At 28.7% G+C, this 17,106-nt stretch overlaps 2 protein-coding genes across 2 annotated transcripts; one reads left to right on the plus strand and one right to left on the minus strand.

Annotated features, from left to right (window-relative positions):
* Positions 1-1,421: 1,421 nt before the first annotated feature.
* Positions 1,422-9,753, minus strand: LOC130674389 (uncharacterized). Its single transcript, XM_057479707.1, has 4 exons — positions 9,426-9,753; positions 8,893-9,040; positions 6,710-6,792; positions 1,422-4,114 (listed from the first exon to the last, which is right to left on the minus strand). Exons 2-4 carry the CDS (start codon positions 8,926-8,928, stop codon positions 1,630-1,632), a joined length of 2,604 nt encoding a protein of 867 aa, XP_057335690.1. The 5' UTR covers positions 8,929-9,040; positions 9,426-9,753; the 3' UTR covers positions 1,422-1,629.
* Positions 9,754-9,847: 94 nt separating this feature from the next.
* LOC130674501 (uncharacterized) lies at positions 9,848-16,644 on the plus strand. Its single transcript, XM_057479846.1, has 7 exons — positions 9,848-10,110; positions 10,531-10,735; positions 11,390-11,544; positions 11,634-11,702; positions 12,704-13,312; positions 13,659-13,857; positions 15,578-16,644. The coding sequence occupies exons 2-7, from the start codon at positions 10,537-10,539 to the stop codon at positions 15,802-15,804; spliced, it is 1,458 nt and encodes a 485-aa protein (XP_057335829.1). The 5' UTR covers positions 9,848-10,110; positions 10,531-10,536; the 3' UTR covers positions 15,805-16,644.
* The last annotated feature ends 462 nt before the right edge of the window (positions 16,645-17,106 follow it).

Below are 17,106 nucleotides of genomic sequence, written 5' to 3' on the forward strand. Positions count from 1 at the left end.
TTATTTTATTGTGAAGTAAATTAATGTATAAAATTAGTGGCAAATTAACTAGTGGGAAAATTATTAGTGAAAATAATAAGGAAAAATTAATTAATTAATACTTAATTTAAACAACGAATTAATTAATTAATATGTGGAAAATCAGTGAGTTAATTGGGAATTAAGGGAGTGATAAATTGTAATCAGAATGAGTAAATGTGGAAATTTTATATTGGAATTATAGTTGAATTAGAGTCATAAAATTTTGGGTGAAAAAATTGTGATGATATTAAAAGTACAAAAGAAAATAGAGTTTTAAATAGACCCTGGCAGATCCGATTCCACTGAATTCCCTGAAATCCCACCGTGTAAATGTGCAAAAATTCCACACAACATACACTTAAATTACACCGTACTCCTCCGGGTTACACGATTTTTACCTGCTATTTCCACCGGAGCTTCGATGAAAAAAAGAGTACACTACAATTACACTTAGTCTCCACCAGGGCTGATTCAGTGGAAATTAAGATTTTACACCTAAATTACATCGTATTACACGGTTTTTACCCGCTATTCCCACCGTAGTTTCGATGAAAAAAAGAGTACACTACAATTACACTTAGTCTCCACCAGGGCTGATTCAGTGGAAATCAAAATTTTACGCCTAAATTACATCGTATTACACGATTTTTACCCGCTATTCCCACCGTAGTTTCGATGAAAGAAAGAGTACACCGAAACTACACTTATTCTCTACCAGGGCTGATTCAGTGGAAATTAAAATTTTACGCCTAAATTACATCGTATTACACGGTTTTTACCCGCTATTCCCACCGTAGTTTCGATGAAAGAAAGAGTACACCGAAACTACACTTATTCTCTACCAGGACTGATTCAGTGGAAATTAAAATTTTACGCCTAAATTACATCGTATTACACGATTTTTACCCGCTATTCCCACCGTAGTTTCGATGAAAGAAAGAGTATACCGAAACTACACTTATTCTCTACCAGGGCTGATTCAGTGGAAATTAAAATTTTACGCCTAAATTACATCGTTTTACACGATTTTTACCCGCTATTCCCACCGTAGCTTCGATGAAAGAAAGAGTACACTGAAACTACTCTTATTCTCCACTAGGGCTGATTCAGTGGAATTTCAATTTTACGCTTAGATTACACCATATTATACGATTTGTTCCAGTACACATTCTTTTTCAACGTGAAAATAACTACTTTACATACTAATTACAACAAAATTTAAAAAAACGAAATTGAAAAATGTTGTTTTTTAAATAATAAGTTTTCGTGAAGAAACGACGTATGTCTGTAGTCATTATCTAAAAGAAACTTTTTATATTTAATCAAATATTATTTTGTCATAAATTTTGAAATATTTACATTCTTAGAAATTATACATTTAGATAAATTACACTATTTAATAGATTATTGTTTTTTAGTCGAAATTTACATGTAAGTATATATTGAAATATATAATTTAACTTTTTACAAAACCTGATTATAAAATACTAATAGTTTATCAATTATTTTTGTTAACAGTACAAATATAATATATATATATATACATGTATATATACATATAGTTTGGATTTATTTGTATACCACACTTTTTAACAATTTTTTAGTCATTCAATCGGTTTCCCAACAGTTTGGAAGCTTGAAAACAAATAATCGTAGATCAGTGCATATTTTAGTGGCTGGTCTTACAGATTTCAAATTATCTAAGAAAACAATGTCATTCGTTATTTCTATTTCCTTCATATAATCTGTACCAAACGCACATTTTATTATTTTATAAGGCTTAATAAAAAAGCCTTGAATTTTATTATCATCCGCATTAATAAACTCAATTATTGAAATTATCTCTCCAAAAAAGTTGTTCTTGTAACATATTACGAAATTACAAAATTTATTATCTTTATTATTTTGAATATTATAGTCTATACTATTTACTTTAATTTTAGTGAATGCAGATACGAAGCTTTTAGGATCATAATCAATTTGTCGCAAAATGTTTAATTCAACTTCTTTAAGATTAATCGTTTCAGGACTACTTATTACTTCAAAATCTTTATTAATCGTTATATCATTATTTATGTTAGGAATTCTTAAAGTATCACATATAAATTTTTCAGTCTCAGTAGATACCAAATTACTATGAACTGCTGATTGAATAAATTTATTCATTAAAAATCGTGTAATTATTTGATCAGCTCTTCCATGAGGACTTGTTATATTGTCCATAATTTTTTTGTTCCAAGATTCAAAAACTGAGGCGGAATGTACCCACATAGGACCTAAATTTTTTACTGTAGTACTAAGATGTGTTAATAAATGTATATTATAGCTCATGTTCTCTAATCCAAACAATTCTTCAAACTTTGTAACGTATTTCTCTATGAGACGTCCAGCAGTTTCGAGATCAACCATCGTTACAGAATCACTATTCAAATAGTGAATAGCTTGTGACAATAAGGCAAAATGATTGATATATTTTACTTGCAATATGCCATCCAAACATGGTGCAACATAATCCAACCAATTTCTTAATTCTGATCCTTTCCATTGATTAAATGTATCAATTTCTCTTGGAACACGAGTACGGCGAGATGGAGGTTTGATTGACAACAAACGATTATTAATTCTTTTTTTATCTGTTGGATGTCCAATATAAAATGGAGAATCAGCTGTATTTAGAAGTAAGTTGGTATGTTGTTTTACTGCACCCAAAAAAACTGCATGTAGACTTTCAACCACTATCCCATTACACAGATCGAATTCTGGTAATCCAACTAAACATGAAATTCCTTTTATTCCATTAGTAATTTCTTTAGTTTCGTAAGCAATGCTCATGTCTCGTCTCATTTCTTCATCGGTACGAAGTTGTCCATACCCATGACTTCTTGGATAAATATGCTTGTTTCCATAACGCTGTCCTTCTGCATAACAAAACGTGCATCCAGTGTAACCATTGAATTGTCTCATTCTAGTAATTGAAGATCTAGCTGGAGAGTCAACGCTGCATGTAGTTACTATGAATTTTGAAGTAACTTCTCTGTGCTCCGAAATTTTCCAAATAATTCCGGTTTCATACAATTCAATCATTTCATCAACTATTGGACGTAATAAAATATTTAATGAAGGATGACAAGTATCGACAAAAATTCCAGCCAACAACATATGCTTTTTACGCATGTGTGGAGGTAATTCATTAATCTGAAAATATACTGGCCAAGCACTTGCTTTTGATGATTTTGCTACTTGACACCCATCTGTGTTGATTGTTAATGAAAAATTGAATGGATTATTTAAGAATTCTTCAGGTGCACACAAATTTTTATACACATCTCCATCGAAAATATCTTCAATTGCTGAAGAATCTCTATTTTCTCTAATAAACCGATATTCCAAAGATTTTCCAATATTAGGGATTTTGAAAAACTCAGTTAATTGGCTAAATAAATTTAATTGTAAGAAATAGTGTAAATTTGAAGATTTTTTACCCGGACTGCATGAATTACAAGCGCACTCTTTAGATGGCGTTTTTCCGATGCCAACAATTTCCTTACATACACCACAATACAAATATCGCCTTATTAGCGATTCATCACGATGTAATGCCTTCCACAAAGCTTTCTTGGTCGTTGGCAAATTATTATTTTTATGCGAAATTTTAATCCAAGTCAACATTGATAATGTAGCCTCATATGATAGGTTATATCGAACAGACATACTGATAACTGATAACAAATGATCATTTTCATAAAAATTTGGATTCGATAGAAACGGGAAATTAAATGCTGATTTGTCAATATGAAAGAATTGTTGAGTTGTATCATTAGCATCGTCGGAATCGCTATCATTATCGCTATTATTGTTGTTATTTATATCATCATTTCCATTATCACTATCAAAACGCCCGGTATCCGCTTGATAACCATTTTCAATCAATTCGGCCATATTAAACTCTTCAGAGCTATCTGAAAAGTACATCTCTGCTACATCCATAGTTTCATCATGAGTTTCTTGTGAATCAATCAGACGTACGGGTTCTGCGATATTTTCTTCCACCAGAATTTGTGAGATTAAATTTACGTTACTTCCATAAGTATTCCTTGAAGTAAAAAATTATATTATATTAATTCTGAGATCATTTTTAATGAAAAATTTAATATGATTCAATTTCAAATATCTGTCCCTAACTAACTAAATTAATATTTTAATGTCGAATAAATAATCAATTATTTCGAAGTGAATAACTTAGGCCAGCTATCGCTGAAAATTTAGCTTATATTATTGAATTGTTAATTGAATACAGTAATAATTAAATGATTTATTATAAGGTAAATGTTTCAATATACCAGAACAAGACCCAATACCGGAACAATTTAATAATCATTATATCATATTTTAACTCGTACGCGATGAAATTAAATAAAACTTTCTTAATTTGAAACTTTAATCTTTTAGTTACAAAATAGGATATTTTATAATATAACAGCCAGTCATATTAATGTTACCGATAGACATTAACAGTGAGTTTTATTCATTGGCTAAATCAAGTGCAATATTAATTATTACTTGAGCCCTAATATTTAATGCAGTATGTATGATTGTTATAAAAAATGCATTAAAAATAGATAAACTATAATTAAAATCATAAAAAATAAATTTTTGTGTTTTGATTTTTTTTTTTAATTATTTTTATAGCATAACCTCAAATGATTTATTTCGTTTCAATTCTTCAGTTCGAAATATTTATTTTCATTGAATATTTAATCATTTAAAAATTTTAAATACATTTCACATTATGAGTGTGATATAGCAGACATCAGACAAATTCAAAATTATTAATAAATCGATTAAATAATTAATAAAATAAAATTTTCAAAAATCCGCATTCAAAAAATTTTGTACTTAATAGTGCTTTTTTTGTAAATATTATTTTTTTAATTATCTACAATTTCAAAGTTGTCTGATGTTTGCTACATTCACACTCGTTTTACATTAATATTATTTAATTATTGTTAATATTTTCACTATAAATAAAAACAAAAAATGACTCATTTTATTTACTGTTCCGGTATTAGGACAACCGAATTCCCGTATTCGGACAAGGCTATTTCAGCATTCCGGTATTGGGTCTTTCGAGTGTCATAGAAAAAAAATTTTTTTTAACTTCCCGCTAAGAAAATTGTAAATTTTCAAAAATTCGGGAAGTTATTGGTTTCGGTCCGATTTACGAAAATCGAATTTCCATCAGATGTCGACGTTTCGAGGTCCTAGGAAGCTATCCTGACTAATTTCACGATGATGTCCGAGTGTATGTATGTGTGTAAATATTCATAACTCTTGAACGGATGAACCGATTTTGATCGTTGAGGTGTCATTCGACGCGGCTTGTTAATGTCTTGAGGCCGTAAAAATTTGAACTTAATCGGTAGGGTGCGTTCAGAGATATTTCAAAAATAAAATTTTTTCGAAAATGTTTTATTTGGATAACTTTTAATTTGCTCGATGGATTGATTCCAAAATCTAATCAGCTCTGAAACTCTATAAGCCGCGTCGAATGCCACCTCAACCATCAAAATCGGTTTATTCGTTCAAGAGAAACCGTTGACGAAAGAATTCAAAAAAAATTTTTTCCTTGGTTTTTTTGAAATTTCTCAAAAACGGCTAAATAAATCAATTTCAAAATTTGATCAGCTTCAGAACTTGATAAAACGCGTCGATTGCCACCTCAACCATCAAAATCGGTTAATTCGTTCGCGAGATATCGTGGGAGAAGGAAATGCTAAAAAATGGTTTTTTACAAAACAATGGCGTACAAAAGTATTTGCGAGCTCGAAGACCTCGAAAATGTATTCACAATAATGTTTTCGAGCTCAACGAGCTCGAAAACAGCGGGAAGTTTTGGGGCTGGCCCGCAGGGTCAACTGACAGACCGATTTTTTATATTACATTTAAGAAAAATGAACTAATTTCGATTATTATTGAATACATAACTGTTTATTCTATATGATGTAGTACATTATTTTGGTTTATAATCTATTTGAATATTTTTAAAACGATAAAAATCAGTCGTATACCCTTCATCGTTCCGGTATTGGGACATTTACCTTATTCTACCACAATTCGATTATCAATTCAAATAATTCTTATTTTCGATAGAGTTAACTTTAAGTAATTCAATTCTAAATAAATTTTCTCACCAATTCTAATTTCTTATCGAATGGTCAGTTTTTCAAATTGTTTAAAAGTCAGTGGATGCTTTGAGTAACGAGCTATTTCTTTATTTTTTAAGTTAAATAAATCACATTGACATATTGTTATAGAATAAATTGTCTTGAAAATTGAAAAATCATCTTCAAAAATTTGTCTTTTCCTATATTTTTTAAATGGTTATAAAGTTTTAGGGATGTCATGCAGGGGCAACCGTTTTACAGATCTTGAATTTCCTGCTACGAAAATTATAAATTTTTGACAAGCGTTTGATAGTTTTTACAGTGATGCCCGAATGTGCGTATGTATGTGTATGAGTATATGCATGCTTCCGTGTGTAAGACACGATATGTGATGATTGGCACCTGAACTGAAGGCAAGGGCGTCAACACATTGAGCATCTTAAACATTACTTATTTTTAAGAATCATTGGTTATATCCTGTAAATATTATAACAATTAAAAGTGATTTTTTTTATTAATTGTACCTCTCAACATTATTAGAATTTGATGAAACTGAAGTTGATGGAACTGAAGTTCTTGATGATGATGGTATTGATGATGTCGATCTCTGTAAAAGAATAAATTATCAAATAACGTTGAATACTTCCAATTTTCTATTTGAGCTATAAGTTGTAATTTTATATCTCCAAAATTACTTTAATAAAAAAAAAGAAAATCCTCCAAAAATTTCAGCTGTGTATTTCGAAAATTGAGCTCCCAAGGGGGGGCGGGGGAGGGGGGGTTCTCATTTCAAATACATTAAAAAAACAATTTTTTCGTTTTTTACTTGTTAATAAGGTTCAAGCGAATCTAAGGCAAAAAAAATTTCCAACTTAAAGATTTGAAACTTAGTAAATATATAAATGAGTACTTTATCGATGTATTCTTAAAATTTGAAAATGATCCACGGTCTAGATTCTCAGAAAAAAAGTTTCAGAAATGACATTTTCGAAGTTCTCATACACAGACTCTTATGACTGACAAGCTTCCGTCATAACTTATTTTTTTTTTTATTATTAACCTCTCGGAAGCAGAGTTCTGACCATCTTTTACTCTTCTGACAGTTGGAGCACTCGGTATATCAGTCCAGACTATCCATAATTCTCAAATTTATTTTCATTTTCTCTTCATTTCTTCTTTCGTACGAAGCCGAATAATCTTTTTTTTGTATCATTTTTTCTACAGGAGCATTGGTTTTTCTTTTCGCGACTATTTCATTCCATTTCTATGTATCTTACTTAAAAACATATTCAATTAACTTCTAATCTATGAATCTTATGCAAACTATCGTCATTTTTTAGTGACATTTTTTTCTATATATTTCAAGTATATCACCTATACATTAATATATATTTCATATAATAGCTAATATATTTTTCCCCATGTTAAATTCGTTTTCTTCTATATTCTTTCTAGATTTATAATACATGTCGATACCAGGGGGATGTTTTGTATGTCGATCATTTTTATTCATCGTGCAGTTCTATTTTTTCATGTCTCTATCCGGAAATCATATGAAAATGTTATACTTTAATTATCCTAAAAATTTTAATCAATACCACGACCAATACCAAGACCAATATCAATACTTCTCGAAACATATCAATATCAATATCACCCAGGTTTCGAATTATAATTTAAAATACTAATTTTCAAAGTTTTTTTTTCCGTGTATAAATTCAATTTTTTTAACTTCCCGCTAAGAAAATTGTAAATTTTCAAAAATTCGGGAAGTTATTGGTTTCGGTCCGATTTACGAAAATCGAATTTCCATCAGATGTCGACGTTTCGAGGTCCTAGGAAGCTATCCTGACTAATTTCACGATGATGTCCGAGTGTATGTATGTGTGTAAATATTCATAACTCTTGAACGGATGAACCGATTTTGATCGTTGAGGTGTCATTCGACGCGGCTTGTTAATGTCTTGAAGCCGTAAAAATTTGAACTTAATCGGTAGGGTGCGTTCAGAGATATTTAAAAAATAAAATTTTTTCGAAAATGTTTTATTTGGATAACTTTTAATTTGCTCGATGGATTGATTCCAAAATCTAATCAGCTCTAAAACTCTATAAGCCGCGTCGATTGCCACCTCAACTATCAAAATCGGTAAATTCGTTCGCGAGATATCGTGGGAGAAGGAAATGCTAAAAAATGGTTTTTTACAAAACAATGGCATACAAAAGTACTTGCGAGCTCGAAGAGCTCGAAAATGTATTCACAATAATGTTTTCGATCTCAACGAGCTCGAAAACAGCGGGAAGTTTTGGAGCTGGCCCGCAGGGTCAACTGACAGACCGATTTTTCCCTAAGTTTCTTTCTCTCAATCATTTTTTTCCATCAAATTTGGATGTGTGACATTAGAGATCGTTTTGTACAGTATTTAATTCCCTTCAAAATCTCAGAATTTGAAAACGGAAAAAAAAATTTCACGAAGTTAATTACCAAATAGACAAAAAAAATTTTTCAATGTATTTTAAACGGGAAAAGAGTTCCCTTTTTTTTTTTAAATAACTTTTCAGATTTTTTTAATACAAAAAAAAAAAAAATTTCATGACACAGTCTAATATATACATGGAAGAAAGTGACTTTCATTAGTCGATGATGATTTATACGACCCTTACTAATTTATAAAAAGTTATAAAAGAAATAGTTAATCAATGATCTTACCTCTTCCAAAAATCCACGAGGAAGAAAAGAAAACATATTATCTTGTGGATAAAATTTTTTATATAGTTATAATTTTCTTTTGTTCCTTCTATAAATCGCTGTTCGTGTTTTTCCTCGATCGCTACTCATATTATCGAAATTTAGGCTTCTGAAAAAAATTAAGGTAAAAATAAATTTAGGATTTTTAAAAAATTACATTAAAAATTTAAAAATAAACTATTCTTTGAATTTTATATATCGTCGTTGATAGTGCTATACTGCTTAACGTCGTTCTACAATGTCCGGTAACTTCAGTTGTCAAAGCCCCGTAACTACCAAAAACACGTAATTTTACAGTAATAAAAAAAACTAAATATTACAAAATCTATGTAACCAAATACTATGCAATTGCCCATGTAAGTGCAGAGTATTATTTTCTATGATAAAAAATACAGAAATGGTTGAAACCGATAAAATTATATGCACATGATTCTTAAAAAAATAAGTTGTTTAACTTTCTTTAAAAATTATTTACGATCTATAGACAAACTTACCTGTTAATTGAAAATTTATTGATTTTAAGTCTGCAGATGATATTAAGTACAACGTCTAACAATTACTCATTAAGTACACAAAACTTTTAGTTTGAAATAAAGATGGCAAAAGGTTAATTATTATTGTAAATCTGTATTAAAAGAACTACGTAAACTAATTCGGATTATAAATCCCCAATGCTGTGATAAATAAAAAATCATTTGAAAAAATGGTAATTACAATAGCCTTATCAAAATAGATGTATTCACTAATTTTTTTTAAAAATAATTTTGGGTATTTTATTAAAACTGTGTCGCACAACACCACGGCGTGATATGAACGTGGTCGAGACGCTGCAGAAACAGAAAACGAGTGCGCATGTATCTAGTGCTAGCTGCGCATGCTTCTTAAGCCAAACTTGTACAACCTACCGAGGTAAACAGCTGTAGTGGGGAACGAAATTCCTTGAAGTTTAGATGTTACTACGTAGCTTTCATTCGTTTAGTGAATAAAGTTCCTCTATGGTTGGCGTCAACAAAACGAAAAAATAAATAACTTCCTGTATCGTAGTTCAACTTTTACTGATTTTTAAAAGTGCAGTGCTTATGAATTTATGTACAGCAATTTAGTACATCATAATAAACCTGCTCAATATTAACCAAAAAGATTAATACATAGAGCTCAAAAGCCCTCAGTTTAAAAAAGGTACGTATTTCTCAGATTTTGTGTATTTTTTTTATCACTATCATATATACTTGTATTAATTTATGAAGCAATTCATGTTAATGCTGTTTGAAATAAAAATTAACCAAGTTCCGAAATTCGCTTATTCAATAATTTTTTTTATTTATAATTCATTTCACGCTAACAATTGTTAAAATAATTTTATTAATCAACATAATACTTTATCTTATATGCTGCTAAGGCAAAAGAAAATGTCTAAATTGTATTCAGTTTCTCCTCAAAATACACAGAACACAAAAAAAAAAAAAATAAAAAAAAATTTGCAGAAAAAAAACTTAGCAAGTAATTTTGTACTCTCATTTTCTATTAAATTTTGTTGTACTGTAAGGTTTGATAGTAACTAAGAAAAAAAATTAAATGATTTTATTAAACTGCTTTCAGACAATCATGGACTTTACTAAAAAGCTCTGTGCAATAGAACGAAGAAAAGGGGATTTTATTATTTACCCCACAAAATATATTTATTTTAAACATGTTAAAAAAGGTTTTGTTCCTATTGCCGATTCTACCGGACCATTCGAACAGTTGTTTGCTATGAACGAAAATTTAAAACCGATGCCCATCGAACGGATAATACAATGTAGTGGTAAGTCTGTTCCAATAATTTTTAGTTCTACTTCTATTAATCTTATAGAATTTCTGAATACAATAATTAATATTTTTCCACATAAACATTATTACATTATTACATACTGTAAAAAGCGCTTGAAGTAGAATCTTAACATATATGTATGTGTAATATCTCATTATTATTTTTATTCAAATTTTTCGCTAAGGTATGACTACTGATGAAAATCCAAATACAATATCGAAAACGGCTTGATAGAAATATTTCTATATAGCTGGAAAAAATTACTTCTAAAGAATATCACAGATAATTGTTGTTAAAACTAATAAAAATCAAGGTCTTAAATTTTTCCGATTTTTCGTAAGACGCACCAAATTAAATTTATGAATAATATGGAATTAAAATTCTTAATATTTAAAATAGAAATACATATTTTAATAAATAAAGAAAACTATTAACTTGAATAAACATTTAAGAACTTTAATTTAATGAAAATCGTATATTTGTTGATTGAATTCGAGCCATGTTTGTAAATTTTTTGCTTTAAAAAGCATTTAAATAATTAAATATTATTATTTTTGATCCGAGAATTTTTCTATCATCTAACTATAGTTTTAAATTCTATTTATGAATGTTAATACGGGAAATATATATTATCGTATATGCTCACAGATAACGTCATTGAATTGAAGCAATCTTTAAAAAAAACAAATAAACGCATAAAACTGAGGAAAAATTTGTCAATTGCTAGGAATACTGTTGAAACAGAAACTGAAAAGAAAAAAAGATTATTACTTTTAGAAAAACAACAAGCTGCTGAAAATCGAGTAAGTATGACAACATCAACTGCGCAAAAGTAAAAAATCATCATAATTGGTTAACACAAACTCAACAGAATTTATTTATTTTTTTGCAGAAAAAATTGACTAATGCCACAAATCAAGTTATTGTAAATGCAGATAGTCATTTCTACAATTATGTAAAGGTAAATCCCAAAACAAATTTTATTACGATATACACAGTTCTCGCAATAACATTTATATCAATATTTGTAGATTTTTATTAATCGTCAATTTCAATTGTACAAAAAGCTTTGAGCCTGAATTTGCAAGTTATAAAATTTAATCAAGGTCTTATCGCTTAATACTTATCAAAAACTTAAAACTTTATTTTAGAGTTAAGACCACAAGCTTTAGGTCTAATTAACTGGAGATGAATCTCAATTCATCAATATAAGAAAAAAATTGTCTTTTAGTAATTAAAACATTTAATATTTTGCGTCACAGCTGAAAATTCTATTTATCATTTCAGAAATGTAAAAAGATTTAAATTTATTTTCATGCATTAAAAGCTTGCCATATAGCTACGGTTCATGAATGATAGTTAAAAATATTATAAAAATATACACTGTCTCTTCTCTTTCGATATTGTATATAATCTATGACTATTAGGGTAGAGGTACCGTTTTTGGCCAGTTTAGAGCCAGTTTTGGACACTTAAAAAATTCAAATGAAATAATCTGAAAAAGACCCAATAACATAATCAATTTTTTAAATATATCTAAAGATATTTCTATCCCACTATTAAAATGAAAATTCTATTTTCCACTTTTTCATTAGTTAAAATAAAGGATTAAATGTCCTAAAATAGAACAGTGGCCACAAATGGTACCTCTACCCTATTGCAAAGCTTATAGATTTTGTATCTTAAAAATTTTACTTCCAATTCAGTCATACACTTAAGATTACAGATTACTAAGCATTATAATTTTCGATATTGGAACAAAAGCAATATTTGTTTTCGCATTGCTTTATCGATTTCCATTATCAGCATCTAAAAATTATTCCGTTGCTACAAATGAAAAAAAAAAACACAGAAAATCTGAACTTTAAATAAAAAATAATATTTCCTAATGTGTTATTTCAATTTATGATTAATTTTGTGATTAAACAGAATTTTATTTAGATGATCGATTTGTAATTTCAGAAGTCACATCGTAATACAAGAAGTAGAAATGAAAAAAATAATGAGGTACCTGACAAAGAAATCAATAAAGAGCCAAATATAATTATAGACGAGCATTCCCAAAATTTTCTTGGAGATACATCAAGTGTGGGATCTGATTGTAACAGCATTTCAAGCCGTGAAGAAAGTGAAGATGGTTCGGAACAAATATTAGATAATACATTGCGGATATCACAGGAAAATTTCACACCTTCTCGTGCATCCACACCAGTATCTCAAGTCAACTCTCCTAAGAATCAGCAAGATTTGAATAATAATGATAATAATATTATCAGTGAAGATCATTCAAGAGATGTAATCGAAAATTCAGATGTAGAGGTACACGATTTAAATCAACAACGAGTAGAGCAGCAACCAAGACAACTTTTTTTTGAAAATTTGTGGCCAGAAAACAATCATCTTCAATCAAATAATGGAAATACTTTTATTAACATAAATCTAGTGGACTTGAAGCAATGTATGAAAGAATTTGGAGAACATTTAATGACCAATCTGATTAATCATCAGAAAAATAATGATCATGAAGCTCGAAATGCCGAATTCGAGTTACCTCCGGTGCAAAATAACAAGGTAAATTCTTAGATATTGTAACGTATTGCTGAGACAATCGGCATTTATTTAAATATTTTAATTTTGGTATAGTTAATTTGATTCAAGTTAGTATAGTTATTTTGCTGAATGATTTATGCCTGTTACACGCAGAGAAATTTTAAGTAAAAGTTATCCAAAAAGTTTGATATTGTGAGGACATGCGGTAAATATGTAAATTTTCTCATGCACATTGTAAAATACACTACGCGATAGCACGTCAATAGAGTGTAATTTTTACTAATTTTATGGGTAATTTTTACTCAAAAATACTCTGCGTGTACTAAATAACAATACGATAAATAAATAATTGTTTGTTATTTTACAGATCAAAGTTTCAGGATTCGAACTGGATTCAGATGAAATTTTTAAAGCGAAAGATGCGATCAGTATGAGAACGTGCGCAAATCACGTTATTAGGGCGTATTGGCCACTTGAGACAAGGAAAAAATTAGTTCTTTCTAAAAGAGCAGGGCAGCCAGATGATCGTGTCCAAGTAGAAAATAAAGATATCCACAATTTGAAAAGTAAGTATGTTTGATAAACTAATACAATTTTTCAAAAAAACTTCTTGACAATTGTTTTTAAAAATAGCTCAGCCAGCTGATAAGAAATTATTCAAGATAAGATCTTTTCAATGATACTTTTTTATGTCGATTTTGGGGAATATTTTTCAAGTTTTCATAAATATTTTATACAAACGGTTATTCAATATAAAAATACTTGCTAAAATTATTTTTTTTAATTAAATTGTTGAAAGTAACAGAGTGCGTCTATAATTATCAACTTTCCTTAGCATAAAAATTTGATATCGCGAAAATAAAAAAGTGTAATTTGATGAAAACAAATTACTTCTTTAATAAGCCTAATTTTTTTATAATTAATTTAAACAATTCGATATGGTTAAAAATAGTTTTAAACGATAAAGTTGTTTTTTCTTGAAGTAATCGACTTCCTTACAAAAGATTTTAAAAAGTCGAGAATTTAAAAAAAAAAAACATCGATTGTTTGACTACAAATTTTTGATGTTGAACCATTTAACAAAAAATTATTACAAGATAGTTGAAAATTTCAAAGATCAGCTATAAAGACTTCGATCTGATTTAATTTCGATTCTCTGAATGACCTGAAAACTACTTTATTATTAATAATTGTTACATATATATATATATATATATATATATATATATATATTAGGGTGCTTTTATTTTTGCGACTACTTTTTTTTTTCCGCTCCCATCCCGAAATTTTGTTGGAAACACCCCCAAAAAAAATCCCTGAGAGTTTGAGCCCTTAATATTAATATTAAGTACTCGACCACAGCGTGTGAAGATTTCCCATTTAAAATACACGTAAACTTGGGTTTTTATTTTTTAAACTTCTATAACTCCGCGGCATTTTATGATATCATCTCATCCAAATCCGGGATTTCCTCAGAATTAAATGCTCTACAAAAGTGCCCATTGTCGCGAAGTCGTTACTCATATAGGTGGGGTACTACGGACCGCAAAATTGAATTTTTTCATAGAATTCTTGTTTTTTCTCTCATTATCTCATAAACAACAAGACCTACAGAAAAAATGCAAATGACAACTTTATAGGAAATTTAATTTCCTACAAAAAAGGTCCTTAGCACCGAATCACTTAGATTGATATTTTTTGAGATATTGATTATTGAAGTTTACGTAGCATTGAATTCCCATAAAATGTCGAATCAAATCTTAGAAAATATTGATTTTTTATTTGACTAATATCTCAGAAAATATCAATCTGAGTGATTTGGTGCTAAGGACCTTTTTTGTAGAAAATTGAATTTCCTATAAAATTATCATTCACATTTTTTCTGTAGGTCTTGTTGAGAGAAAAAACAAGAATCCTATGAAAAAATTCAGTTTAGTGGTCCGTACTACCCCACCTGTATGAGTTACGACTTCGCGACCTTGGACACTTTTGTAGGACATTTAATTCTGAGAAAATCGCGACTTTGGGCGAGATGATATCATAAAATGCCGCGGAGTTATAGAAGTTTAAAAAATAAAAACCCAAGTTTACGTGTATTTTAAATGGGAAATCTTCACATGCTGTGGTCGAGTACTTAATATTAATATTAAGGGTCCAAACTCTCAGGGAATTTTTTGGGGGGTATTTCCAACAAAATTTCGGGATGGGAGCGAAAAAAAAAAAATAGTCGCAAAAATAAAAGCACCCTAATATATATACTATCATTCATTTATATTTTATTTTTAGAAATTTGCAAGATACTGCAAAGAAATCGAACGTTTGATATAACTAAAAAAGAAAACAAGCTGAGTAATATGAAAATATGGATTGAAGAAATTTTAAAGAATGACAGAAGACCACAAAAAACAGCAGAAGAATTGAACAGAATTAAACAGAAAGCGAAATTACGGCGCCAAGAAAAAAAAAGACTAGAACGCGAACGACGTGACCAAGAGGGTGGTACAACGACATAAAATTTCAAAAAGTCCTGTGTTAGTTATCAAAACAGTTTTTTCTGAAGGATGAAATTGTGTGATAACATGTTTATTTTATTTTTTTTAAGATTTATTCATATAAGTGTTTTCCATGGGCACATGAAAAAATTCTAGCTCTATTCCAGGCTTAGTATGGCAGTGGCACAAACAATATTAAAATTTATAAACTAAAATAATTATACATTTGATTTTTTCACTGACGATTTTTGATTTTACTTTTCGTTTTTTTTGATAGAGCTAGATAATTTTCGAATGTACCCTATTTAAATAACGTATTAACGTTAAGAGTTTAGAGTTTAAACTATACATTATTTATACTTCAGTACAGGTGTGAAAATCATACATCGGTTATTACGAAATAAAGTAATCTATAAAATACTTAAATAAGTATTGTGTTAGTTATCAAAACAGTTTGTTCTTACAGACGAAATTGTATGTCAACATTCATTTTTTTTTATATTTAAAAATGATTAATTTCCATCTTTCTATGGGCACATGAGAAAATTCAAGCTCTACGCCAGGCTTAGTATGGAAGTGGCAATAAAAATATTAAAATGTTAAAACAAAAATAAGTTTTTTGTTCGATTTTTTCTTTTGAAATTTCTTTTTTTTTTTTTTATTAATTGAACTTTTTTTATTCTTTTATTTTGCTGGAGCTAGATACTTTTCAAATGTACCCTATTTGAATAACGTATTAACGTAAAAAATTTAAAGTTTAAACTATACATCATTTATATTTCAGTATAGTGATTATATATAAGTTTAAAAATGATACATAAATTATAACCAGATAATATAATTTTTACAAACTTTTCTGTAATCCTGACGTGGTTCATTAAAAAAAATAATAAAAAATTTGATATGAAATAAAATGTTTAGTTCTTTCTCTCTTTCTCATGATTCCTATTATTCTATAATATCATACGTACTTTAGTCAGAAAGCAGTTATTAAAGTTCAAATTAAAATTCGTACTCTATTCACTGCGCACTTCAATGAATCATATCTTTTATAATAATTTTTTCAGACTGTTCCTAGAAAGCTCAAAATTGTAATTTTTAATCAAAATTATTAACAAGTATATTGAGAATTTATCTTATTGAAAACTATCTTTATAATTTGATTGATTGGTATTTTTGTTTATTAGATTTCTATGAAATTTATGAATAATCAAAATATCTCACAATTATCAAATGAGATAAACTCAATATTATTTATATAAGAGTATTATTGTTTATACATTGAACAATTAAAAAACAATGATTTTAATCAAAATTATTTTT

This window comes from Microplitis mediator, chromosome 9 (genome assembly GCF_029852145.1).
Source record: "Microplitis mediator isolate UGA2020A chromosome 9, iyMicMedi2.1, whole genome shotgun sequence".
In the NCBI taxonomy this organism is placed as follows: domain Eukaryota; kingdom Metazoa; phylum Arthropoda; class Insecta; order Hymenoptera; family Braconidae; genus Microplitis; species Microplitis mediator.